General features: G+C 42.4%; 1 protein-coding gene across 8 annotated transcripts in view; it reads right to left on the bottom strand.

Moving 5' to 3' along the window:
* LRCH3 (leucine rich repeats and calponin homology domain containing 3) overlaps positions 1-25,911 on the bottom strand; it is a 366,756-nt gene that overhangs the window by 53,605 nt on the left and 287,240 nt on the right. For 3 of the 8 annotated variants that reach the window (XM_078665636.1, XM_078665635.1, XM_078665638.1), the window contains 5 exons: positions 20,446-20,494; positions 16,253-16,366; positions 11,420-11,538; positions 9,910-10,047; positions 7,045-7,122 (listed from right to left, as the gene is read on the bottom strand). In XM_078665636.1, coding sequence (XP_078521762.1) covers positions 7,045-7,122; positions 9,910-10,047; positions 11,420-11,538; positions 16,253-16,366; positions 20,446-20,494 — 498 coding nt within the window. The remainder of the gene's footprint in view (positions 1-7,044; positions 7,123-9,909; positions 10,048-11,419; positions 11,539-16,252; positions 16,367-20,445; positions 20,495-25,911) is intronic. The other 5 variants (XM_078665641.1, XM_078665640.1, XM_078665639.1 and 2 more) reach the window with 3 other exon arrangements.

Genomic DNA, 25,911 nt, shown 5'->3' with positions numbered 1-25,911 from the left:
ATATATATATATATATATATATATATATATATATATATAAATGTATATATATAAATAAAACACATGCTCAGGGCTCGCACTGCAACCAACATGTTTCTCCACAGAGACGCTGCACACAACCTTTTCGCTAGCTCATCCATTATGTAGCTGAAAATCTGCCTTCCTCAAAACTTAGGACCTTTAAGTCCCCAGACTTCATATTTATGCTCTGGCTTCCCACTCTGAACATTAGAACCATCCACCTGGATCCAGTGTTGAAGACTAATTGTACTCTGGCCACCAGCAAACATCAGCTCGGTTGTCTAGAGAAGAACATTTGCTCTTTTTTTATTGGAGTGTCAACTATTAACTTTTATATTACTGAATTTCGTGATCTTCCACTTACCTTTTTTAATATTTTTTAAATACAACAAAATTCATTAAAAAATGTTTTCCTTATACTGGGTGCAAATCCAGTATAACTACTTTGTACAAAAATCAAATTGCAACTTTCAGTCCTAACTTATGAAAAGTCAAGACACTTCTGTTATTTATTTTATTGCAATGGTTTTAAGTAATCATGCAAATAAAATTCTTATCTCATCTTACATACTCAGGGGGACAATGCAGTGACAAACGTATATACAGAAAATGTGTGTGTGTCTATATATAGGGAAAGGAGTTGGCCTAACGGCTAGAGCTGTTGACTTCGAATCTTGGAAACCGGGTTCGAGTCTCGGCAATGACGCTGAACATCCTGTGATTCTGGGCAAATCACTAATCTCCCTGTGCCTAAAAAAATGTATGTGTCCTCATGTAATGCAACTGGTGCTATGTAAAGCGCTCTGATACCCGATTATGGGTCAAGTTTGCGCTATATAAAACTCTGTTAAAAAAAATATTTAAAAAAACACCCACACCCTGTCCCATCACAAGACAAAGGCCGGCTGTAAAGTGCCCCATTACAAACAAAGCCATTTTGATATTTTATTTGCAGGTGGCGCCAGGGTCTGGGGTGGTGAAGCAAAGCGAAAACCCCAACACAAGCCACTCACACCTTGACCCGTCTGCAGGATCCTTATCTCAGGCCTCAACTGCTTCTCAGCTCAGGAAACGGAGGCTGATGGAGGGGACAGCAGGCTGAGGATGTCTCTTTAAAAATAAAAATACAAAAATGGACAAAGAACCTGCACGAAATTAACCGGCGCATCCTCAGATTGCAGACCGATAGCTTGTTGGCCCGGATATGCAGGGGAACTGTTGACCGTAGAAATGACAGCGGCATTCATACCAACCAACACTAGCACCAATCTACCACCCCACCACCCCACCTACTCTCATACCCGCAGCATTCCCGCACTCCAAGACAGACCACCACATCCACCTCTTCACAAGCACCTTTCTGGCAGTCATTTATTTATACGTGTCTGTGGGAGGAATGTGCTGCAGCACAGTAGGCATCAGACCAATGCTTTTACCCTTAGAATTGGTAGTTAAGCACCTTCTGTAGGGCCTCAGTTGAGGGATTCCTTGACTAGGTGTAGCATAGATGGTTGCACTAAATGTGTTCGAGAAACAAGCAATAATAAAAGCAAAGAATTCCATAAACACCAGTAAAACACCGTTTCAGTTGTTTTTTACGGCGCAAAAACGACTAACCACTGAAAAGCACTGCTTTTTTGAGGTATTGAAATCACTGGAAAACACTGAAAAAACACCACCAGAATTTACCAAAAATAGAAACTGAAAACAGGAAAGCCTACCCATAGGTCGTTAGCGCTTCGTCAGGACCGGCAAGTAAAAAATATATAAAGTGCACGTGATATGGTGAGTGTAAAAATTACCCTCTTGTCTCAATCAGGGCGGCGTAGGACCTGTATACCCTTATCATGGTCACAGCTAAATAGGTGGAAGCCACTCCTGAATGAAACCAAGCACTGCGTGTAGTAGTCGTATGTGGTCAGAATTATGGACGCCCGCAAGTAACCGGGAAATAAGTGCGGGTGCTGCCTCCTTGCAACCTACCCAAGACCATGCTTCTGCCGAAAGGAATGTGTGACATGTGTTTTCACGTTTGTCTGCACCAAGATACGCAGTCTGCAATGGCAGTTGTGCATGTGCTTAGTGAGGGGTCCCATTTGGTGGCACAATATGTGCTACAGCCCTTAGGAACCCATTTTAGTACCTCAGGCCCTAGGTACCAGGGTACCATTTACTAGGACTTACAGAGGGTGCTAAAGGTTTTGCCAATTGGGGGAAACAATTGTACAGTTATTGGGGAACAGCTCTGGCACTAAGGACCTGGTTGGCAGGAACGCAGTGCACTTTTAGTTGAAATCCCATCATGTACCGGGCAAAAAGTGGGGGTGACCCTGTCAAACAGGGACGCTTTCCTACAGGTATGAAACATGGTTTGGATTCCATATTTCTGATTGTACATTCAGGATGGGAGACAGGAAGAAGTCTGCATGCTCTGGAATGGAGGAAGGATACCATTAGGCATTGTGTGTTAGGTAGCGACCTCATACTAGGTCAGATAGGGTATAAAATGGATAGAGAGAGTATTGAGACGAGAAACTTCACAAATAATAAATGTGTTCTGTCCTTCACTAGCAGAAAAGAGGGCCAAATTTACCAGTCCTCTCAGATTAAAGTACTGAAGAGGATACGCTGAGACGCTGAGTAAATAGGGAAGCAGCCATAATCAAATTGTGTGATTATGTAAAAAAAAAACGGAGCTATTATAGCTCAGGGTGCAATCAAGAGAGTCAGGAAGATTGATTCCTTGAGTTGCAACACTTCCAAGAACATTAACAAACCCAAAAGCCAGCTGAAGTAGCAACTCAAAGTTACATACACTTTTTGTAGCCCCTCTTAGGCAAAAATCCATTCAAAGTGATCACAGACGGGTAAGCCTAGATATCAAACCCACCCACCCGAAAGCCTACGGCACCTTGGTTTTCTGATCAGCTGAGACTTCTGAGGCAGGGTTGTAGGAGCAGTGAGAGAAACTGGAGGAAATCTTGGGATACCAATGATCGAGAGGCTCACAAGTCTGCACTGCGGGAATATAAACGGAGAGTGGTAATAGAGAAGCAGGAGTACTTCTCCAATCTCACCAGCTCTCTCTCCTCTTCTAGGGAGCTCTTTAAAATCGTGGACACCTTATGCTCCCTGCAACTCCCAGACCCCGTAGTTAGTTCACAAGAACTTTGCAATAGCATTTCTGACTTCTTTCATAATAAAATTCTTGACATACATGTCTCTTTGGAAGCTCATCGTCATGCCCTGGATCAAAGTATCCCGCCTGTCATATCCAGTCTTGATTCTTTAGGTAAAGGTCCTTTCCGCTTACTCATGGAATTTCCATCTCTATCCCTTGAAGGACTGAACATGTTACTTGACAGGATTAAATCGGCATCCCCCCTGGATCCTCTTTCACTGAAAAAACTGAAAGAATGTAGAAATAGCCTTCTTCCTCCTATGCTTGAGGTGATGAATAAAGCTATTATCCAGGGCTCCTCTCCGCCCGTATGGAAGAAGGCGATTGTGAAACCTCTTCTTAAGAAACCATCCCTCGATCCGGCCTTGTTGAAAAACTTTAGGCCGATCTCCCTTCTCCCCGCTAAGATGCTTGAGGCGCATCTGAATCTCCATCTGTCCTCTTTTCTTGACTCCACTGAATACCTTGATAACACGCAACATGGTTTCAGAAAACACCACAGCACGGAGTCCGCTCTTACTTGTGTGGTCGATAACATCCGACGCAAAGTGGACTCTGGCCAAACTACGGTTCTGGTTTTGTTGGACCTCACGGCCGCGTTCGACACCCTGTCCCCCGCCATCCTTACATCTCGGCTTAGGGAAGCTGGTGTCATGGGGCCGGCCTTGAGTCTCCTCAATTCCTTTCTGTTGGAAAGGGCGCAGAGAGTGATGCTTGGGAACCACCTCTCCCCTGCTAAGTCATTGCAGTGTGGGGTGCCACAAGGGTCGGCCTTAAGTCCGACCCTGTTTAACATCTATGTGGCTCCCCTGGCAAGACTAGTTAGATCTCAGGGGATGGAGGTGGTGTCCTACGCAGATGACACCCAGATCATGGTATCACTGGCCCACTCCTCTGTCAAGACACCTGCCGCCAGTTTCAGGGTATGCATGCAGTATGTGGCAGACTGGATGACTATAAATTCCCTCAAACTGAACGGCGAAAAGACGGAGGTGTTGATCTTTGTGAAAGACCAAGATGCTTGGTCGAGTGAGTGGTGGCCACCTTCTCTTGGTATCTGCCCCACTCCTTCCCAATCTGCCAGAAATCTTGGTGTTATATTTGACACCGCGCTCTCCCTATCCCTTCAAGTCAACAGGACCGTGGCCACCTGCTGGGGTGTGATTAGGATACTGAACAGAATCCGCGGGTATCTCTCCCCCCAGGCGCGCAAACAGGTTGCAGTCGCCCTGGTGGGCTCGAGGCTAGACTACTGCAACTCTCTGAACATGGAAGTCAACAAGAACCTTTTACACCGACTGCAGACTGTTCAGAATGCTGCAGCACGTTTTGTGCTGGCTCTTCCGAAAACCTCTTCTGCCACTGCGGCGAGGAAAGACCTCCACTGGCTTCCTGTCCAGCACAGAATCTCTTTTAAAATTCTTTGTCTGGCTTACAGAGCGCTGACAGAAGGTTCCTCGAGTGCTATTGGTTCTCTTATTACGCGCTATGTTCCTATAAGAGGCCTTCGCTCTGCGGGACTTTATCAACTTGTTGTGCCCCGTTTCAAACTTGCTAGATGGGGAGCCAAAGCTTTCTCCGTATGTGCTCCTCGGCTTTGGATCTCTATCCCTCTTGAAATGAAAACTCTTCCTTCCTTAGAGTCATTTAAAACGGCTCTTAAAACTTATTTTTTCAAGAGGGCCTACCAATGAGAGATTGCTGCAGAGAGGGGGTTTTAGCTCCTATATTTGATTTAGGCGCCTTGACGCCCATCGGGCTAAGTTTGCGCAAGACAAGAACCGTTTCATTCATTCATTCATTCACTTACATGTGGAGAAGTGTGGCTCAGTGGTTAGAGGCGGCAGACCCGGAAGCTGAGATCAGCCGTGGACCAGGGTTCGATTCCCCGCCTCGGCGGGTCTCGGGCTCAAAAATTCCACGGACTCGACAATTCTCGCTCCGGTGCCTACTCGACTCACGGGGTCACACTCTGCGACTCTGGGCAATAGCTTGCTTAATCTCCACTACGGCCCCTCGCGGCGGGATGCCTGGTTTTCACCTTGTGAATACCCTGCCGGGGTATCTCACAGGGGAATACCAGGACGGGTTCCCTAAGCAAGCGCCTTGAGACCCCTGGGTGAATCGTGCGCTATATAAATCGAAATACATTTACATTTACATTAGCTCAGCCCTGTAGAACAACTGCTCTGCACAATATGTCTTGTATTCTTTTGATGGACAACTGGAAAAAAAACTCCACAACCTGTTTTCCTGCACATTTGGTAGCTACCCCTTCAGTACTCCTGTGAGTTAATGTGAATCAAATCAGTGTTAGACACTTTAGCAACTATCAAGCAGATGCATCAAAGAAAATACCGGGAGCAAACGGGCAGATTCTCAAATGCAGAAATCGCAATTTAAGGAATCTCTAAATAGCGATACCTTAAATTGCTCTTGCATTTAAGGAATCCCAAAATGAGATTCCTTAAATGCAATGCATGAAACCCCAAAAAAATAGCGAATTCGCTAATAGGGGGAGCAAATTACCATGAATTTGAACTTCGTGGTAATTTGCTAAAACTTTGGAAAATGCACTTTTTTGCATTTTTCAAAGTTACACGTTGCGCACACACATGCCCTTAGGGCATGTGTGTGTGTAACATTGTGCACAGGTCCATTTCAGGGGTGCAACAGGGTGTCCTTTGGACACCCTGGCCCCCTTGAAATAGCGGAACATTAGCGATTCGGTAATAGCTAATCGCTAATAAGGAATGGCTTTCCCATTCATTCCTATGGGCCTTTAGGCCCATAGGAATGAATGGGAAAGCCATTCCTTATTAGCGATTAGCTATTACCGAATCGCTAATAAGGAATTTGTAGGAATCGCTAATAACATTGCGATTCCTACATGCATCCCGTTTTGCGAGTCTTTAATAGCGATTCCTTAAAATTCGCTATTAAGGACTCGCAAAACATAACTTTGATGCATCTGCCAGTATGTTCTTATGTTTAATCGTGGTGAAGAATTTGAGGAAGCTGGCTTCTGCCAAGACTCTGCCAGAGGCTGAAGATATGGGTGTATTTACATGGAGTCAGATGTGTGACAGAAATGTCATCATTTATTATTCATGAACAAAGCAACATTTTAACTAGTTTCAAAAGAACCCATGATTTCCACAAGCAAACTGAGTGTTTCTTGGGGCTGTCAGGAGACTGCTAAATTTCTATTCAGAAAAGAAAGCCTTGACCCACTCATTATCGACATTTTCTTCTCTTGCCTTCACAGGACCATTTTCTTGGCCGTCTGAGGATAAGAAGAGAAAACTAGTCTTTGAAGTGATGTGGGGAATGTACATCCTTTCAAAAAGGTTAGCATTATGGTCAATTACCTTCGAAGTTACAAGCGCGCAAGAATGTACCATATTTTAATATTTTGGAGGCTCCCAGTCTAAAAAAATGCTACGATTCTAGCCCACAGTGTTGCTCTTTCAAACTTGGGGAGTACAAACTTGTGCTCAGGAGATGATACAAGGGTCTGCTCTCGTTTCAGTTACTATTAACAGTTGTTTCCCTCAGCACAGGGCAACATAAGCACTTTTGAATGAACTTCATTACAAGTGCGCATTGTTAATACAGTGCGTCTCATTTTCGTGGCTACTAATTTACTGTGCTGCCTATACAATAGCTGGAAAGAATAAAATGAACTGAAAAAAACTGAATTCTTCAATGGTGGTGGGAAATCAAAACCGACCTAATGCAGCTCTTTAAACCTGCGATTATTAAATACCGCCCTTTCTGTAAAAAGTACAGGCTCATTTGTTTCTTCACATTGTTTCATGACAGCATGCTACAATGGTTACCTGAGGTACACCGATTTTCCGGCAAGCTTCCAGGAAGTTCTCCACATTTCGCCTGCATTTTGCCATCGTAAGTTTAGGCTGTTTGGGGGAAACAGACATCTATGTGATGCAGGTAATGACTGACAGGAATTGTAATAACTTCTAAAACTGCAACAGGGACTGGAAATTACAGTAGTAGGAGGCAGCAAAATGCTCTGAAGAGGCACACAGAAATTCTTCAAGTGAAGAGAATAAACTATCCAATTAGGAGTGTGGTGCTCGATAAACCTTGGGAACTCTCGCCAACTGCAAAAAAACAAGTACAGGGGGCACATACTACCCCATGAGAGGTGTGTACTACCAACACACCTTGCTCTTGCAGCTGTCCCCTGCTACAGTAATTCTTAAATGCATTTTACTTTTATGGGGTCATGTGTTGTACTTTACATACAGAAGCAAAATTCTTACTACAAGATCACCAAAAATGATAAATTGCAGGTTTTATTTATTTTATACAAAGTTGACAGATAAAAGTATTTAGCACCTTACTAACTCATGTACTGCGAACATGACAAACACACTCATATGTAAATATATCCAAGGAACTCCACAATGTAAGCTATAGATCAGCACACAACTCAGGTTGCCAGGAGAAAGATATAGATTAGAGACACGTGCGTTTTGTAGCAGTAAACCTTTACTGCAACAGTGTGGGCGGCAATCTTTACTTTACATTGTGGAGTTCCTTGGTTTTCAAGACGTTGCGCGTCAGAAACCGCCACTGAACGAACGAACGCACACACACACAAACATATAGGAACACAAACGCTAACATACAAATGTGTTCTCAATTGCCACACTGACCATAAATGCAAGAGAATTAGCAACCATTCTCACTTGAAACAGTTCATTTTGCGCACCCTTGCATTGCTAACAATCGCCAATTATATGCATACTAGCATGCCCGTTTGATGAGGTAAGCTGGGGATTCGAGCTCTAGAGTGACATCATTCACCTAGAAGCCCATTTTAAGTCCCAGCACCCACTCTTTCCAGATCTATTTAAACCAAAACCAATGGGTTGTCATTTTTCTACAAAAAAGTGAAGAATCCACAACTTTTATTCCAGTAGTCCACTACAGTGAAGGTGGATGAGGGTGGAAGTGTGGTGAGAAGAGGAATCAGTGTGCATGGAATTGGAGCCATTAAAGGGCAGTGCCAGTTTCAACTGCAGCATATCCCTATGCTGTCCAGATTCCTTTCCCAACATTTGCTTTATTTTTAAACAATTTCACCTAGTTTTCCCAGTAACATTTCTGTATTATATTTGGGTTTTCACTTTTTTACAGCAAATTAACAGACCTGGCATGTGTAGACTATTTTAAATGATACTAAATTATTTTTTGGGTCACATAAAAAACAATAAGGTGAAGATATAATACAAAATATACTATTTGGAGGAAAGTGTTCTGGGGTACCACACTTCGGCAGACCTATTTAGCAGTTATGATTATCAATGGAAAACTGAACCATACCCCTAGTCAATTTACTAATGTCCGTCCTCACTGTCTAAGGATTGGAGATGGTGAGTTTATCTGATACTTGAGATACCAGATAAATATTTACAGAATTTTCGATCCCAGATTTCTAAAGTGTCTTCTCATTCTCTGCATCAAGGTCCCATTCTCATATTACACCGTCTCCATCTACCACAATAGCTCCTCATCATGAGGGGGGCATATCTGTGTCAATGTTTTTAGATCCCCCAATATCCAATTATCCCACCACACAGCCCGATCTCCCTGCTATCCATATTTACTTTGCCCCTGCCCTGCTCAGTGACTGATTCTTTCAGTAATAAGACAGATTTGCCCTAGCCAGATGGACACCAGTCACTGAATCACTCACACAACTACTCACCCTCTTCCAGCACTCGACCTGCCCCCATCATACCTCATCCTGTTAAAGCCCCTTCTCCCATCTTGTCGAACCTCAACCTTGTCAACTGTCCAGGTTCCCTTCCTGACTCAACTGAGGCTGTCTTCCATGACACTCCCAGGCTGTCTCCCCAATCCCTGCCTTGAACATGGGCTTGCTGCTCCTGGCCCCTCAATCTGCATGTTCCTACAATTCAAGCATCCCCTCCTCCTAAAAATATACACTTTATCCACCCACTTCGTAGCACAGTTTACTTTCTCATCCGCTCTTGATCAGCCTCCTTCATGCCCCAGTTTGTATTTCTACTTTATTCATTACCTTCTTAGTTGCCCCATCTGATCCCACTGGGTGCAGGGTTGGGATCACATAAGATACCTCCTCCTCACACTGCTTGAATCTGGCTCCTCTCTCTAACCTGCCTGCTCTGTCTGAGCCCTCCTCTTGTCTGCATGCTTATTCCTAGATGTCTCCCTCGCCCCCCCCCCCCTCCCTCATTAGCCTGGACCTCTAATGTATGGCTCTCTCCTCCCAGCCTACTCTGGGCAGGTTCTGATTCTAGCTAGTCCTTCCTCTCCTTGGACGTACACACAGAGCTTATATTTTCCGTCCCCATAGGTGTGCTGCTTCCCTCAGCTGGACCCCCTTCACCTGAAACCACCAACCTGCCTTTGTCCCTTAGGTTGTCCCTGAACTGAATTAAGGGCTCTAACATTTCAAATGGATGATTTCTTCTTAAAAGCACAACAGAAGGAAAAAGACGTAGATGCCACTTTGGCCCAAAATGGTGCAGCACTTTGCTGCGTCTGTGTTCCAAAAGCACCCCTGTCTCATTGTAAAGAGGCTCCTCCAAATGGCCCTCTCCTCTGCTTATCACAGACTGACATAATGCCATTAGAAGGAAGGAAGCACGTTCACAAGTCATCATCATAGGATTACGATTTATACTCACCACAGCTGGAGATGGTACGTGGATGCTTGGTACAGATCGAGGGCGCACGTGATTGGCTAAATGACAGAGGACTACGCCATCAGTGAGGGCAGCTCCAAGATCATTGGGTAGTGAAACCTTTAACCGCAACTCAATGTTCTAGATAAGAGAAAAGTTCAGAGTATAACACACCGACGCATACAAATGGAAACACTGCTTTTGTATTTACTACTAGAAACACAAGAATAAAAATCACATCTCAAAGACCATTTTTGTATAATGCATCAACATTTTATACGTTTTCAAATCTGTTCATAACATTTAATAATCTCAAATACTAACTCCAAATATAATCATTATAAAATCAAATTACTTAACATTAGCTAATAAGACAACTAAGCTGTGCAAGCAGATGTAAGGTATGTGTCCAATACGCATATAGATCTTTTAATAGCAAACAATGAAGATAATACAACTGCTAGATACATGAAAGGCCTTCGTTATAGTATAAATACATATGTAGGCTACCATTCACACTTCAATCACTTGATCCTCGCGAAGGTCTTTTTGGTCAGATAGTTGTTGAGAGGGAGAGTATCTCCTTGAAAGAGGAAGTCGTTTCAATGTGATCTTCACTGGATATTTTGTGACTAGATGCTCAAAATACTAATATCCAGGGCCTGAAGCTCAGACAGTCTAGCAATCCACTATCAATCCGTTGTTTCAGAACGAAAGCTTAACAGAAAACATGATCTCATAGATCGGTGTAGCGTTACTGTGAAACTACAATCCCAGGTGCTCCTGTCCCACATTTAACAAAGGGGTGCTTCCGCAGGGCGGAGCAGCAAGGAATTTGATCAAGCGTTTAAACAAATGAAGATGTCAATTTTGTTGATTCTTATAGTGTTTCCTTTTGTGAGTACTCCATACCCCAGGACAATTCAGAAATATTTTATGCCAAAACTGTAGATGCCTAACTCTCATGAGGACAAGGTGCTTAATATGAGATGATCAGAGTCTCTGGTCATCACCCATCACATCCTACTTCCATTCTTCTCTTGGATTCTCCTTACCAAGTTCTCGCTAAGGCAACTGCACCGTAAACATCTCAGGTTAAAGACAACCACTCTCGAAAGGAACCCTCATCCAGGATAGCCACTGGTGGACTCAGCTCGACTAGGTTTTTCGCTTTACACTGACGAGGCCTCTACTCCCCACAATATGCCCCCAATTATTTAAATGAACTTTGAAGTTCTGATAGTGACATTTACACTGTGTCATTTGTTGTACCATCTACAGCAACAACGCAAAATTGATTATTTGTGAGTTTGTTTTCTTACAAATGATAAAATCAACAGTAAGAATTTTCATCTTTGGCAACAGGCAAAGACCTGCCGCTCTGCAGTTCCAAAGTTTCAATAGTAAAAGCTACATCTGCCACAGAAATTGGAAAATACTTTCCAAGCTGATTTTACTTATTCATTATAAGCTCTGCAAAGACATGGAGCATGAGTACATAACTGACACTGACCTTCCGCAGCTGTTCGGTCAGCTCAAGATCTTCCTCCTCTTGCTTGGTGCTCGGTCTCCCCCTGGAGTCGGAGGGATCACTAGAGGTAGTAGCCGAGGAGGATGGTGGTGTAGGACCTGCTGGAAAACAAATAGAATAAGAGGGCACACCTGCAAGCAAAGGGATTGTCCTAAAATAATTATTTTCATGTACTCTCAAACCACCTTAATTGTGGCTTCAAGCAGTATAAGTTCTCAATAGTAATTGTTCCAGCATTTTAACTAAAACATGCATACATGTAAGTGCTAGATAGCTGGTATGCAATGTGAAGCATGCCTTCTACTCTAGATTCATTCCAAGCCGCTCCCACATTTCAGCTTTTTAAGTCCGAGAAGTTACTTAAGAAATGCATAATGTGGTCCGAAAAATATATATTTGCAATCACCAGTCAACAACTATGTTATAACAGATTATTATGAACTCGTTTCCCAAAGAATCCCTTTCCTCCTTTTGATGCCCACAATAGAGGCTGTAACTTTAATGAATCTTAATACATTTCTTCATTTAACATATTTATACACAGAGACCGTAATAAAGAATTTGTTACTCAACTAAAAAATATGAATGTATATTTCTAAATTACACATATATTTTGAGTAAAGAACAGTTTTCTTTTGTGCATGTACATTACGTTTTGTCCAGCCTGGGAGCAAAGCGGGCTCTCCTGACAAAAGACCACCACCACATCCACCACCACCGCCACATCCACCACCATCACATCACCCACCACCACCACCACATCATCCACCACCACCACCACATCATCCACCACCACCATATCCACCACCATCACATCCACCACCAACACCATATCTATGTGTGCGTGTGTGTGTGTGTGTGTGTGTGGGGGGCTCTGTGTGTGTGGCTTTTGCAAAGGCAAGACCGTTGCATTGTAAATGCTTGTTGTATAATGCATCAACATTTTATACGTTTTCAAATCTGTTCATAACATGTAATAATCTCAAATACTAACTCCAAATATAATCATTATAAAATCAAATTACTTAACATTAGCTATTAAGACAACTAAGCTGTGTAAGCGGATGTAAGGTATGTGTCCAATACACGTATAGATCTTTTAATAGCAAGCAATGAAGATAATACAACTGCTAGATACATGCTTTCGAACATTTGAACTAGAGGAAACATTTGTGTAATTATGTACTTTCAGTAATCATTTTATCACACTGCTAGATCGAGCTTTGTTCCTTGCATCAGTTATATTTAATTGGCTTCATGCTTCTTATACATAGTTTCTACTGGCTCACTTTGAGTGTTCACATCACACATTGTTCTAGAATGAATATTGACTATATTGTGACCACATTATGACGTGCTGGATGATAGATGAGTATTTCTGATGTCCCCATTGGCCACAGACCATAATATTTTTAGGCTAGTCTACTTGCAAGCTGAGCCATGAGCTCATTTATCGAGTATATGGTAGAACAAAAAGAAGAAAACGTGCACTGACGGCACCAGTAGATTAGATTTCTGACATGATTTCACAATACACTCGATAAACAAGCTTATGGTTTATCTTGCAAATAGACAGGCCTAAAAAAAAAAACAAGAAGCATTATGAAGGTCAGACATCATAATTATTTCTCTTGCCCTGATGAAGTTCCATCTTTAAAGGAACAAAACGCATTGGCTGTTTCTGTATGAGGATTCATCACACAATCAAAGGATTTTTACGTTTCGAAATATACAATGTACAATGTACATACTTCGGTGTCTTCCTTGAATATGGATTCAACTTACTGCATGTGATGAGAAAACTGAAGATCAGATATATATTAGTGATTTAAAAACTGTGTCTCCACTTGTTGAATTCTTTCTTTGGGTAAAGTACAGTAGATGGCTAGAACATGGAGGTTGGACAACTTTTTTTACTCTGTTTAGATTAAATGTACTGAAAAACAAGGGGTACTAAGGAGCAGTGTGCCACTACAGCTGTTTGTTTCGAGTTTGTTACATCTGCGATGGTTCTGTAACATATATTTTATCACTAGCTTTGGTTGTATGGTCTCTGAGCAAAATGTGCTGGATGGAAATCACAAAATATACTTCAGACTTCACTATGCCTTCGATCATTAACTACATTGACTCAAAGCAAATACATGAGAGAACCTCTGATTTTAATGTATCCCTCGAACTACACAATTTACAGAGTAAGTAGCAGGGCTTGAAGTTAAGGGCCTAAAGAGGCAGTCAATGTAGTGCCTTGAAAATTGAGGTGATGTCGTCAAACCTTTTTGAGCCCTTGATGAGATGTGCTGAATTATGCAGGGTGCCTAAAGGGGTGCAAAAGTGGTGCCGATAGGCTGTGTAGCACACTGCCTACATACTGATGGGAGAGGATCATGTGTTGCACTGATGTTCTGAAACCAGCTTCTGGACAAAATGTTTTCACAGCAAAAGTTGCTTGAGAAAAATGTCTAAATGCCTCCTAAGTAAACTGGTAGATGAAACCCTCAGATGGCGGTCAACTGGTTTAGATGAGTAAATGCCAGAACCAGTGAAAAAATAAATAACAATCCAAAACCAAACGATGGTTCATAGAAAGAGAAGCAAAATTAAAGTAAATGAACAGGAGACCTGAATGTGAATGATGCCAAAATTACAATCCAATTTAAAAAATACAAATCATCAAAAAGTTTAGGCCACGCATAGGTCACTTACAAGAAACATTTTTTTTTTGTACTGATTCCATATATCCACAGAAGTAAAATTGGGAACTGGAAGCTTGATAATGAGAAAATAAAGATTTTACCATCCTAAATATTATGAGTCAATTGCAACTTTTCTCTCTCCGAAAAACTAAAAAATACATCTTGAACTTGTTTAGAAACTGCATAGGCTGAACATATTTGCTCTCAGGTGACAAGGAGCCTGAGTGGTCATTCTACCAATCTACACCTTCCAACAAAATTAATTTACTATTACAAAACTTCTGTGACTTCACGGGATGTCTGGCTATCGAAAATCTTCAGATTGCCCTACTGCGAAAAGTTAGCTTCAGGAATAGTGCCCCCTTCCAAACCAACCGGCAGCTCAAGGAAAACTTCTAACTACAGGCCAATCTCCATTAATCCACATCTATTAAGAATAGTTGAACAAACGACAAAAAAACAACATCAGATTTACATGGATACCTAAAGTGTGTTAAATGATCACCAGAGTGGGCTTTCATCCCTCAAAAAGCACTGAATCAGTTACAACCGCAATCTTGCATGACAGCAATGATGGCCGACAATATAGTGTTTTAATTCTGTTAGATCTTTCTACGGCCTTCTAAACTGTTAGTCTTAAAACTTACAGAGAAGGCTATGCGATTGCGGCATCTGAGATCCCGAGTAAAACTGCAGGTCGAGAACATTGCTGGGACTAGGTGACAATTTCTTTGACCGGTGGGTTGAAATAGGTCAAAGAGGTATTTTGTGAGGCCAATGGACACTATTTCCTATTATGTAAACAAATGTTCAGAAGGAGGGTGAAGGAATAACTGTGTCCTCTTGTCTATCGGTTCCAAACACAAGTTACAGTCGATATACTCTTCTTTTGTGATATGTTCAATGTAGAGTGAAACAAACTTGATAAATATTGCCTTGTTTTAAGCGAGTGAGTGATCAAACAAGCTTGCAAGACACGCCAGGTTCATTAAGTGTACTTTCTTCCCATCATACAGTAAAATAACTCAATTTTTTTTATTTATTTACCAGTTCTGTATCTATTTCCTTGTATGTGTTTACACAACATTTTTTGAGAAAAAAAAATTCCAATGCTGATCCTACTCCCAGGCATTCTTCTATCCGGGGTTCTATTGGAACCTCTTTTCTAATCCTGAATAGAAGCAAATCAGTGAACAACAGTAAATGGGAGCAGGAAAAATACCAAACATGCCAAAGTGAAAAAAGTATTACTCAACATCTTAAAGTCACATAACCTATAAGGTCTTGAACAAGAATTGAGGCTGGAAACACAAGATAAAAACTGTGAAAATCATGAAATCAAAAAGGCCTGAAAATAGCAAAAATGGAAAACCTTTGATAAACAAAAGTGAGGGTCAAGATGAAAGCTACTTCAAGAGAATTCAATCAAGGGAAAGAGTAAGGAGGGATGATTATAATGTTCCAAGAAAATGAAAAACAAAGAATAGTGACTTTTCACCATTGCCACTCTGACATCCGTGACAGAACATGGGAATTGGGACCATAGTCTCAATGACAAACCAAATACTTCAGACTTCTCTTTGTAAATGATTGATAAAACTTAGGGCTGTCTAAAATAAAAAATAAACAAACGGTTCTTCACAACACTCCAATTTTTATTTTCAATTGTCTATTAGTTGCAGTGTGATCACAGTAGGGAACTTTAATTTGCAAAAAAAACTATCCCCAAGGGTATATTAAACTCAGAGAACCTCTGACTACAGCCTATCTAAACCACGTTTGAACAAAGATACATTTGACATTCCAGAAAAACTTTAACAAAGAGACCTTAATTGATGGATGTCTTACAACGGAGTCTTCAGACAAAAATTACTGATACAATCAGGCAGCTCAATTTGATGAAGATGATGAAAGTCTGAGTCGACACGTTAACACTGTTCAAGATTCAAAGGGGGCTTCGAGTGTAGAGGAAAAATTTGTTCTCTTTACCCAGTCCAGCTTCACTATTAATCCCCAACAATTGTCGCACAACGCTTGGGTTTTGAGAGTTATCTTGACATCATTCACTGGATTTGAATGCTTTAAAATGGCGCTCCTACCAATACTGTTCAATACCTACCTTTCTTTCCCTCCTCCCTGACAGCGGCTCGGAACAGGAAGCTCTCAGGTCGCTGAGAGGGGCTTCGGTACGATGATGGAGCAGTAGGACCAGGATACGGAGGGGAAAGGTGTACTGATTTCACACGAGGCAGAAGCAAGGTGACAGGATGGGGAGAAGCATGAGGACGAGGAGGATGCATGGCAGGATGGGATTGCAGAGAGAAAGGAATTAAAAGAAAAATTGACAATTAGGTGACATGCAACAATACAACAGTATAATATATATGTTGTATCCATGGATGAGAGAGGAATTACAAAGGGTTAGCGAGGGCCACTGCTTGAATTTCAAGACTATCACACTCTCTCCTTCAACCAACACACACCGTCATAAAGTGAGTACCATTCATCTTCGATCCTGATGAAACGTAAACAAAAGGACTCTGGCGCAACCGTTTTTACATGCTGTTTTTTCTGTACTTTGTAGACTTCACTACATTCATGCATTTCAGCAAAACGAACATGCGCACATTGTCAGTCAAACATGAATGGATCCAAAATCATACAGCATTCTAAATAATCAACACAAAATGTGTTTTATACATTCATATCTTCCTGCATGGTGTCACCAGCTGTGACCTCTCTATAAGAGAAGCCTAAGTGATTCATTCATTACTAGAGCAGTTTGCATTGCAGGTTTGTGCAGGACCGTGAGCCACCAGGTAGCAAAGGCTTTAGCTCAGGGAAATGCAATTGAGCTTGGCTGGCTAATTTTGAGCAGGAAATCATGCATTTTAAAGCACCACCATTAGGACATCTCATCCTGTATCAGATATAGAGAATTTCCTCAATGCAAGGCAAGTCTTTCTATTAAAGTTAGGGTAAGGACAGGTGATTTTTTTGCAAACATAACTTTCCATCACTGGGAACTTCATCACATTTTTAAAAGAAAAAAGGATCCATCTGTTTGTGGTATCATTGAACACTTTATAAATTGGAAACTCCTTCTCAAAAATGTTTCAGAAATGCCTAAAACAAGCTTGGTTTCGTTACAGCATCTGGACAATTTGGTTCAATTTATGTCTGACCTTTTGAACAGAAAAGGGAAAAAACTAGGAACACAATGTCTCCAGAAAGAAAAATTAGAGCGAACATACCTACGGCAGGCTGCACACTGCATAGCTGTGACATCATACAATAATGTGGGTAATTATGGAAAGGAAGGTTTTTTGATCATCATATCCATGCCGACTGCCCTAGTTTAACTGCGGTGACAGGCTAGTTATTTAAGAATTTGCCCCATCATGGAAAACTAGGATCATATAGGTAGGTAACGCTTCCTTCTCTGAAGTCCTTATTAATATATGTAAACATTAAACAGAAGTGGAAAGTCATGTCTTGGAAAGGGTCATGGGAAGCTAGCTCTGCGGGACACATTAAGGTAAGTAAAAATGAGCTCAATTTTGCTTCACCCACTTGTGTACTGGTTCTAGAGTACGACATGAGGTCCCAAGAAGGTGTGACCTGATCTCCATGTTGTCGCTCCGCACATGTTATGAATGTGGATAGTCCTATGGAGAGCAACAGTAGCTATTTTACGAATTGTCTGGACTTTAGGTATATATATGTCCAGGCTACCATTATGATAAATAAAACATGATGCATGATGTGTTGCATGTAAATCTCGTGTGACTTCTCCAATATTGAAAGAGGACTAGAAAACCTGGAACCCTAATTTTGGGTATGGGAGAGGGGTAGAAGCCACAGTAAAACAAGCATTTGCAATGCAATAGGTCTCGCATTGCTAAAAGATTAAGCTATTGGCTTTGCTAAAAATAATACAACACCAACTGCTCAAACTTTTAGAAATGCAAGAGCAATTGGATTGTAGCTGTAAACATCTTAAGCTAAAGCGCGGGTGCCGCAATTGCTTCAAAAGTACAGAAATAAAAAAAAAATCCAACAAGATGGCATCGACAGCTTGCCAATCTCCTTTATGGACTTCAAGATTCTGGAAGGACTCTTCCACTTCATCCTCTTCCTCATAGAAGGGGTCTTCTTGCTCTTTCTCGTGGGATCCTGGTACGTGTGTGATTTGGCGTGGGGTGAGCTCAGCATTACCCTCATCATGCTTCTTTCAAAACACAAGTTTTGTTGGGATACGAAACACCTTGCATGACTCCTCAAAGTCATTCTTTTTCAAGAGGGGCCCCATTTAGGCCAGTTGCTTTGCATTAGTGCCATTTTCCTCTTCAGGGTCACTGCCTCGCTGTCTTTTGATGTCTTTTTCCTCTCCCAGTCTCTTTCACCTTTCATTATTGAGTTTGTTTTTGAGAGCTTACCACCTACAGTGATCTTCTGTTTAGAATTGTGGGGCTCCTACTGTATTTTCCTACTGCAAGTTGCGAAGTGTTTTGAAATGGAGGGGTCTTCGATGACAGAGTCAGATCATCTCTGCTCGGTTCTGCTGCAGGTTTGTGGTGTTTCCTGAGTGCACCTTCCCTTGGCGCCTTCCTCAAAATTTCCTGTTTTCAAGGTTGACCACATTGCCTTTTAGCATCGGATCCCTCTGCTAGATCCAAATCTGTTCCTTCAGTGTTTTCCTCTTTGTCACTGTATACGCTGAAGTCCGAGTGAGGGTTGCTTCTCCTGCAACTGCACCATTGAGCAGTGTACCCAACATTATTTTCTCTTGCTTTCAGGTCTTAGGCTGACATTATGCACACGCCGCACAGCCGTCACAGCTAGGGTCTTTCGGCAGGTAGGGGAGACAGACCTTGCATGTGTCCCTATGGTACAATTTGTTGTGGCACTTTGTAAAGGATCAAAAAAAGTGTTCTCCATCTTCTTCATTTGTCCAAGTTCCTTGATATTTATTCTTCGACCTTGCGGTCGGGTTCCTCCGGTGGTAATCCTGGTGTAGTATTTTGTTTTTGTCAGTGTTATCCGAAGTCCTTGACATCCTTCATTGGATCAATGTTTTTTTCCCCAGATTTCTAGTAGTTTTGCCCGTTTGCTGGCTGGGACACAAATTAAAGATTCAATCTAGTCTTAGGGAAATTTGGAGTGGTAGCTTAGAACTCCCAGCTTAGACAGCAAACAGATTCCATGACATGACTATACTGTGTCTATCTAGAAGTCCACTAATACAAAGAACATGCCCAGCTTTTATATAACTGTTACCATCACAAGGGATAATTACTAAAGAGCTAGCTTCACGGCTACCCAGCTGCAAGTTTGAAGAAAAGACTCATTCTATTTGGTCCAACAAACACAAATATTAAGAAAGAAAGATAGATAGATCTATCTATCTATCTATCTATCTATCTATCTATCTATCTATCTATCTATCTATCTATCTATCTATCTATCTAATTGCTTCTGCTAAGCCAAGTCAACTGAGATTTGTGCTGAAATGGAATCTGCAGTTTTGTCTACATACTGTTTGTAAGTTTATGTTTTGACATGTTTAAATAACTTCATGCCTAAAAAGAGTTGTTTAAACATCAGTGACTAATTTAAGAAGAATTGTGACAGATGTCAAATTTAAAGAGCGCAGGAGTGAAATGTTTATGAACCCCATACTGAATGTACTGCAGTAAAACCAATGACTCCAAGTAACATAATACCGCACCATAAGTAAAGCGAATAGTGATCCCAACATATAAGGACTATGGGGCTAAACACATAGAAAATAGGACAGAGTATGACCAAAGGAAGGATGTGCAAGCAGGAACTGACAGTTCACTGCGATTTTGATATCAGGATGAGAGGTTAGAAGGAGGATTCCAGGAATTTGAAGAGAATGCGCTGATTGAAGAATTGAATAAGGAACAACTAAAAATGTTGTATGTGGGTGGCCAGCACAGTCAACAGCCTGCCTCCTGAACTCAAATCAGAAACTTGAACTACTCCTTATCTCCAACTTAGCAGTCCGGGTTCCTCGGTACTACGTCAACTCAGGAGTATTTGACACCGTTTTTTTTGAGACATTGGAAACAGAATGTATTTAAATTTGTGTCCGAGCTCCACCAAAATATAAACTTATTTAAGCAAGGTATACACCATTCAGCCATTATTACACATGTATCATGACTCTCGACCAGGCAGCAGGAAGAAGGTGGAAGGGGTGATAACAGTAAAGAAAACAATGAAATATCCCTTCCACTACAAAAGAAGCTTGAGAAAATGTGTTGGCAGCCAAAGATACCTTACCTGTTTGGGATGAAGGTGAAACAGGCGAGATTGTGGATCGGTCATCACTCTGTGGACAAAGATAGAGAATTATAAAGGAAGACTGATGCACTCATCTACCTTGACCAAAAAATCTCAGTAGAAGGGATGTCACTTTATAATTATAAAACCCCTAATTAGTATAGTGAGCAATGCAATAATTTGTTAATATTTTTTTATTGAATTTTGAACAAAGTATCAGGCATCAATACAATAAATGTAAGCATGACTTACTTTAGAAATTATAGAAAAGGTGTCTACATTGAAATGACAATCAGATGAGCAAACTAGGGCTATGAATTAGTGGCTGTTACAACATTATCAAATATAGGTGAAGGAACAATGGAGACCCAATATTATGCAAATCTAAGACTCAAAGCATTTCCAGAGGCTGCAATGAGACGTAATACTTGTGTCACATATAACTACAGATGTCCATGAAACCACATTTACTACACACGCCCAGCAATATGGTTCCCTTGGATAATATTCTGACAGTGGATGGCCTATTCCACCCTTCCTTCAAGTTGCCAAAGCCCACCCAACTCCATTCGCAGCCGACCTACATTCACGTCTAGCCAGACCAGCGGTCTTCACAAAATTCCATATGCATGTTGGAGTGCACTCCCTTCCCTGGAGGAGGTCTACCATCAGGCTTGGTCTCCAATTTTGCAAACTATACGGCCCATATCATCCGTCCGGTGCCCTACCCCACCGCCTGCATAGTGCATTAAGTGTCCCCACCTCCCCTACCTTCTAATTCTTCAGATCTCTGAGCCGGCAGTCCACAGGCAGAGCCAGCTGGCGACTTCCAGGCCATCGCAATGCTCTGCTTTAAATGAAATAACTACTTAATACACAAACCAACAATCATTCCTGTTTTTTCGTCCTGGTCATCACACCCTGCATAGACACCTGGGCATCCTGGTGCAAGCATTTGCCATTCAATTCTAACCACCTCTGTCAAAGCACTTAACACTACTGGATGCTCCCAAATCATGTGGTAAAATGTATTTCCGGCTGTGTGCATCTAAGTTATTCAGAGGAATACCCTGTAATCATGAAGCGGATATGCCCGAGAGTGAGGTAGGCCCGATGTAAAAGGTTGAATTGGGTGTATTTTATTCTGGGAGTTCTCGGAGCATCTTGAGAAACACCATAGAGGCTGTTCACTGCTCATCATACACGTAGACAGCTCAAGTCTCATACTATTCATTCACCGGTCTCTGGTGTGGGGAGCAATGCAACCTTAATTTCCCCCAAAGCCCTGTTTATGGCCTCACACTGACTACAGTTGGTTATTATGATCAGAGACCACAGACTGTACACAGCAAGCTATCGGAACAGGACTGGCTGAAGGTGTTTAACACATCTACCGCAAGAGTTGGGGGAGTATGGGCTGCACCTCAATTTAGAGTGCAACAAGACTACGTATGCACAGAACACCCCTAAACTAAGGGGTGAATCTGCGGTGACATTTGGGAATGGCCTGTGCCCTCCATGTACATACAGTCACCCCTAATGAGCACAGGCCTTTTGTGGTCCGTAACGAAATCTAGTCACCGGACGGCCTATGGCCATGCCATGCAACCACTCTCTTGGCTGCAGGCCACGACCGGTGCCCTGTACATGTTACCACAGAGACTGCAGCAGTCTCTGGGCACAAACACTAAACAAAGGCCACCAACATTTGAGGTTTTTTAGACTGCCCAATCCCACTGTATTTTGTTTGCAGATTTCTAACATTTTCAAAAACTTCTTTGCAGTTCTTAAATTTAGCCACACTGATAACATTTTCCAATCAAATAAAAGGCATTTTCTTATTGTCTGGAATGAACCCTGATCCCCCCAAGGTTTGGTAAGTGACTGTGTTAACCACAAGCCTGAAGACATTCCCACAAGACAGTTTAGAGAACGATTTCTTAATTGCTGTCATTGTGAAGTGGCTGCACAGCAAACCTTTTCTCAAATCACTGCATTCAAAGACCAACCTCAATGGAGTAAAATGGCTCTTTCAGCCAATAAAAGTTGGATTTGCAATAAAAAAACAATCTGTTTCAGATCGATGTTTTTGAACCAGTCAAGTCAGCGACACCAATAATCCATCAAAGCCTTTAAAATGCTACGGGACAGATGTACACCAAGGAACAAAAAGAGTTTCCTTTAATTAAAGTTCTATATTTTTTGCTATATGTGGTGCAATTCTGTTAAGCAGTTTTTGCTGTATCAAGCATTAAAAATATCTAAGGAACGCAACAGGAAATACGTTTGTCTTACTCTCCACCCCTTGAGTGAATCCTTCTTCCCCTATCCACCTATCCTCCGAATGATTCTGCATGAGAATCCCAGCAAAACTAAGCTGAACGCAACCCAATTCTGCCATATTTAGTGCAGACAAATGAAACAGCATCAAAACTACCAGCAATTTTTTTAAAAAGCATGCGATTTAACCATTTCTAGTCCTCACAAAGTCCTGACAGTAGATACACTCAACATCGTGTGGCTAACACACAAACACAAATTTCACTTTATCATCAATTATTAAATACAAATAATAAGCCAACGTTAACCAGCCTTTTGAGAAGAAGTATCGGTCAGTTTGGTCTTGAGCATTCGGGTTTGGGGAAAGGACAACGACACATGTGACAGACTGAAAACAAATTTAAGCTGCTATCAGTCTCGGAAGCGTTGGAAAGCCATTTTCAAACATAATTAAGCGTCATCCAAAGTGAGAAATATTGTTTGCAAACTGAGAACGTTCAAGACAATTGCTAATCTACCAAGCAGTGGGTGTCACAGCAAATTCATTCTACGGTCAGAGCATATGCTTCTAGAGATCTCAAAGAAAGCTAAAGATACATCCAGGGAGAAAGAGGCTCTGCCACAGCAGTCAGAGCTCACAATTTTGCCATCAGCAAAGGACTTAATAAGTAGGACTTATGCCACATTGCACAGATTTTTAAAAAGACCTATTGAATGACACAAGAATTCTGGAGCAATGTCCTCTGAACAGAAGAAACCAAACTGAAGTTGTTTGGATGGAATGAACAACATGATTAGAGCAATACATACAATGTCCATCGCCACAAGAGCCGCAAACCATTTGTCAAGCATGGTGGTGGGTAGGGGGCGTTGATTAAAGTCTACTTGTAGCTAGGGACGTCTTTGCCTCACATTCATAGAGTCCACCAGGACTTCTCTCTATACCATCATACTATAGGCAAAAAAGTGTGACCATCTGTCCAGCAGCCAAAGCTTAGAAGTTGTTCATGCAACAGGTCAATGACCAACAACTCATCAGAAAATGTATGACTGAATGGCTGAAAATAAAATCAGGCTTTTGGAAATGCCAAGTCTGTGTCCAGGCCTCAACCCAATGAGAGCTTTGGAGGGACCCAAAGAGCTGTGAAACAAAGAATGCCCTAAGACATGCTTTGTTCATGTTATTGCTGCTAAAGAGGATTTCAAAGGTTAATGAATCACAGGGTGAACTTTTCACACGTGGCTAATAGATGATGGCTGAGTCTTTTGTATAGTAAGTAATAACAAGGTGAAATGTGTATTCTGTTTGCCACAAGGTTAGATTTTTCTACTTCCAGCACTTGTTGGGGACTAGATAAAGGTCAAATTTGTCCTAACACACACGTTACTACCTGTGTAACGATATATCTGTAAGAGACATTAGTTAGTATTAGATTCCTTACCTTAGAATATCCCCAGGCGTCAGACTGGATACGGAAATTTTTGCGTAGCAGTACACTTGCGCATCAGTAGGTGTCGTCTGCAGCTCCGCGTCCGTCGTCGGCGCCGTGATGACGTCGTCGGAGTACTTAGACGCCGCCTCCGCGTGCTGACGTCAGTTCTTAGACACAGCTTTTCCGCGCCAGAAGCGCTGAGCCATGTTAAAACCCAATACTCGTGCCATATAAATTAGGGCCCTGAAAGGGGATGACCTTAACCCTAGATATCGGTTCGCAGAACGGGGAGGATGGGTGAGTCGGTAAGGAATCTATCACTAACTAATGTCTCTTACAGATATATCGTTACACAAGTAGTAACTTGTGCATCTGAAAGAGACACGTTAGTGATAAATTCCTTACCTTAGAATAGATACCCCAGCAATACCAACCCCGGTGGTGGGTCTGCGAACCAATAATCACACCAGAAAGTCCTGGAGGACAGAACGGTCAAAGAAGCCAACCCTCCGGACTTGACTGTCCAGGCAGTAGTGTCTTGCAAACGTGTGCAGCGAGGCCCACGTAGCTGCCTGGCAAATGTCTTGCAAAGGCACTCCCTGGCCCAGGGCAGTTGTAGTCGCCGTGGCCCGAGTGGAATGAGACCAGAATCCAACAGGGGGCTCCCTTTTGGCCAAGGAGTAACATGCCTGGATACACAAGATGAGCCACCGAGAGATGGACCGCTTGTGCACCGCCTTTCCCTTCTTAGCGCCCACGTAACCAACAAAGAGATGGTCATCCACCCAGAACTGGCGTGTGCGATCCAGATAGAAAGAAAGCGCACGTTTTGGGTCCAGACGGTGGAGCCGCTCTTCCTCTTTAGAGGGATGCGGTGGCGGAAAGAAGGTAGGCAAGGTGATAGACTGCCCGATGTGGAAGGCCGTGACAACCTTGGGCAGGAAAGATGGCCTAGTCCGCAACACAAGGGGGTTTAGAGGAAAGAGCCTGGAGCTCACTCTCCTGGCAGAGGTGATGGCAACCAGGAAAGCAGTCTTCAGAGTAAGAAGGCGGGAGAGGACAGTTGTGAATTGGCTCAAAGGGAGCGCACATCAGAAATGTAAGAACAAGGTTCAAGTCCCACTGAGGCATCACAAACGGAACAGGAGGGAACGTGTGTGTGATGCCCTTCAAAAACCTATTTACAATGGGAGACTTGAACAAAGAAGGTTGATCAGGCAGCCTCAGAAAGGCTGAAAGGGCAGAAAGGTAGCCCTTGATAGTGCCCAGAGCAGAGCCCTGCTGGGCAAGAGAAAGAAGGAAGAGAAGAACCTCAGAAAGAGGGGCAGAAAGTGGATCCACAGCCTTTGCTGTGCACCATGCCACAAACTTATTCCACCTGCAGGCGTATACCAATTTTGTGGAGGGACGCCTGGCTGCCAGAATGATATTACAGACTTCAGGAGGCAAGTCAAATGGCCTCAACTGTCGCCGCTCAATCTCCAAGCATGGAGGTGGAGACTCGACAGGTTCGGGTGGAGGACCGTTCCCTGCTGCTGTGACAGAAGGTCCTCCTGAAGAGGCAGAAAAACCGGGGGATCGACTGACATACTGAGTAGCTCGGGATACCAGTACCTTCGTGCCCAGTCCGGAGACTGCTGAAAGAGACCTTGCGCCACGTCCGAGTTCAAACGCCATTCGTGATCCATCATGCACCGACGGCTGAGTTTGTCCGCCCTGGCGTTCAGAGAACCTGCCAGGTGTTGAACCACCA

This window comes from Lissotriton helveticus, chromosome 11 (assembly GCF_964261635.1).
Source record: "Lissotriton helveticus chromosome 11, aLisHel1.1, whole genome shotgun sequence".
In the NCBI taxonomy this organism is placed as follows: Eukaryota; Metazoa; Chordata; class Amphibia; order Caudata; family Salamandridae; genus Lissotriton; species Lissotriton helveticus.
This window is presented reverse-complemented; position numbering and strand designations above follow the sequence as displayed.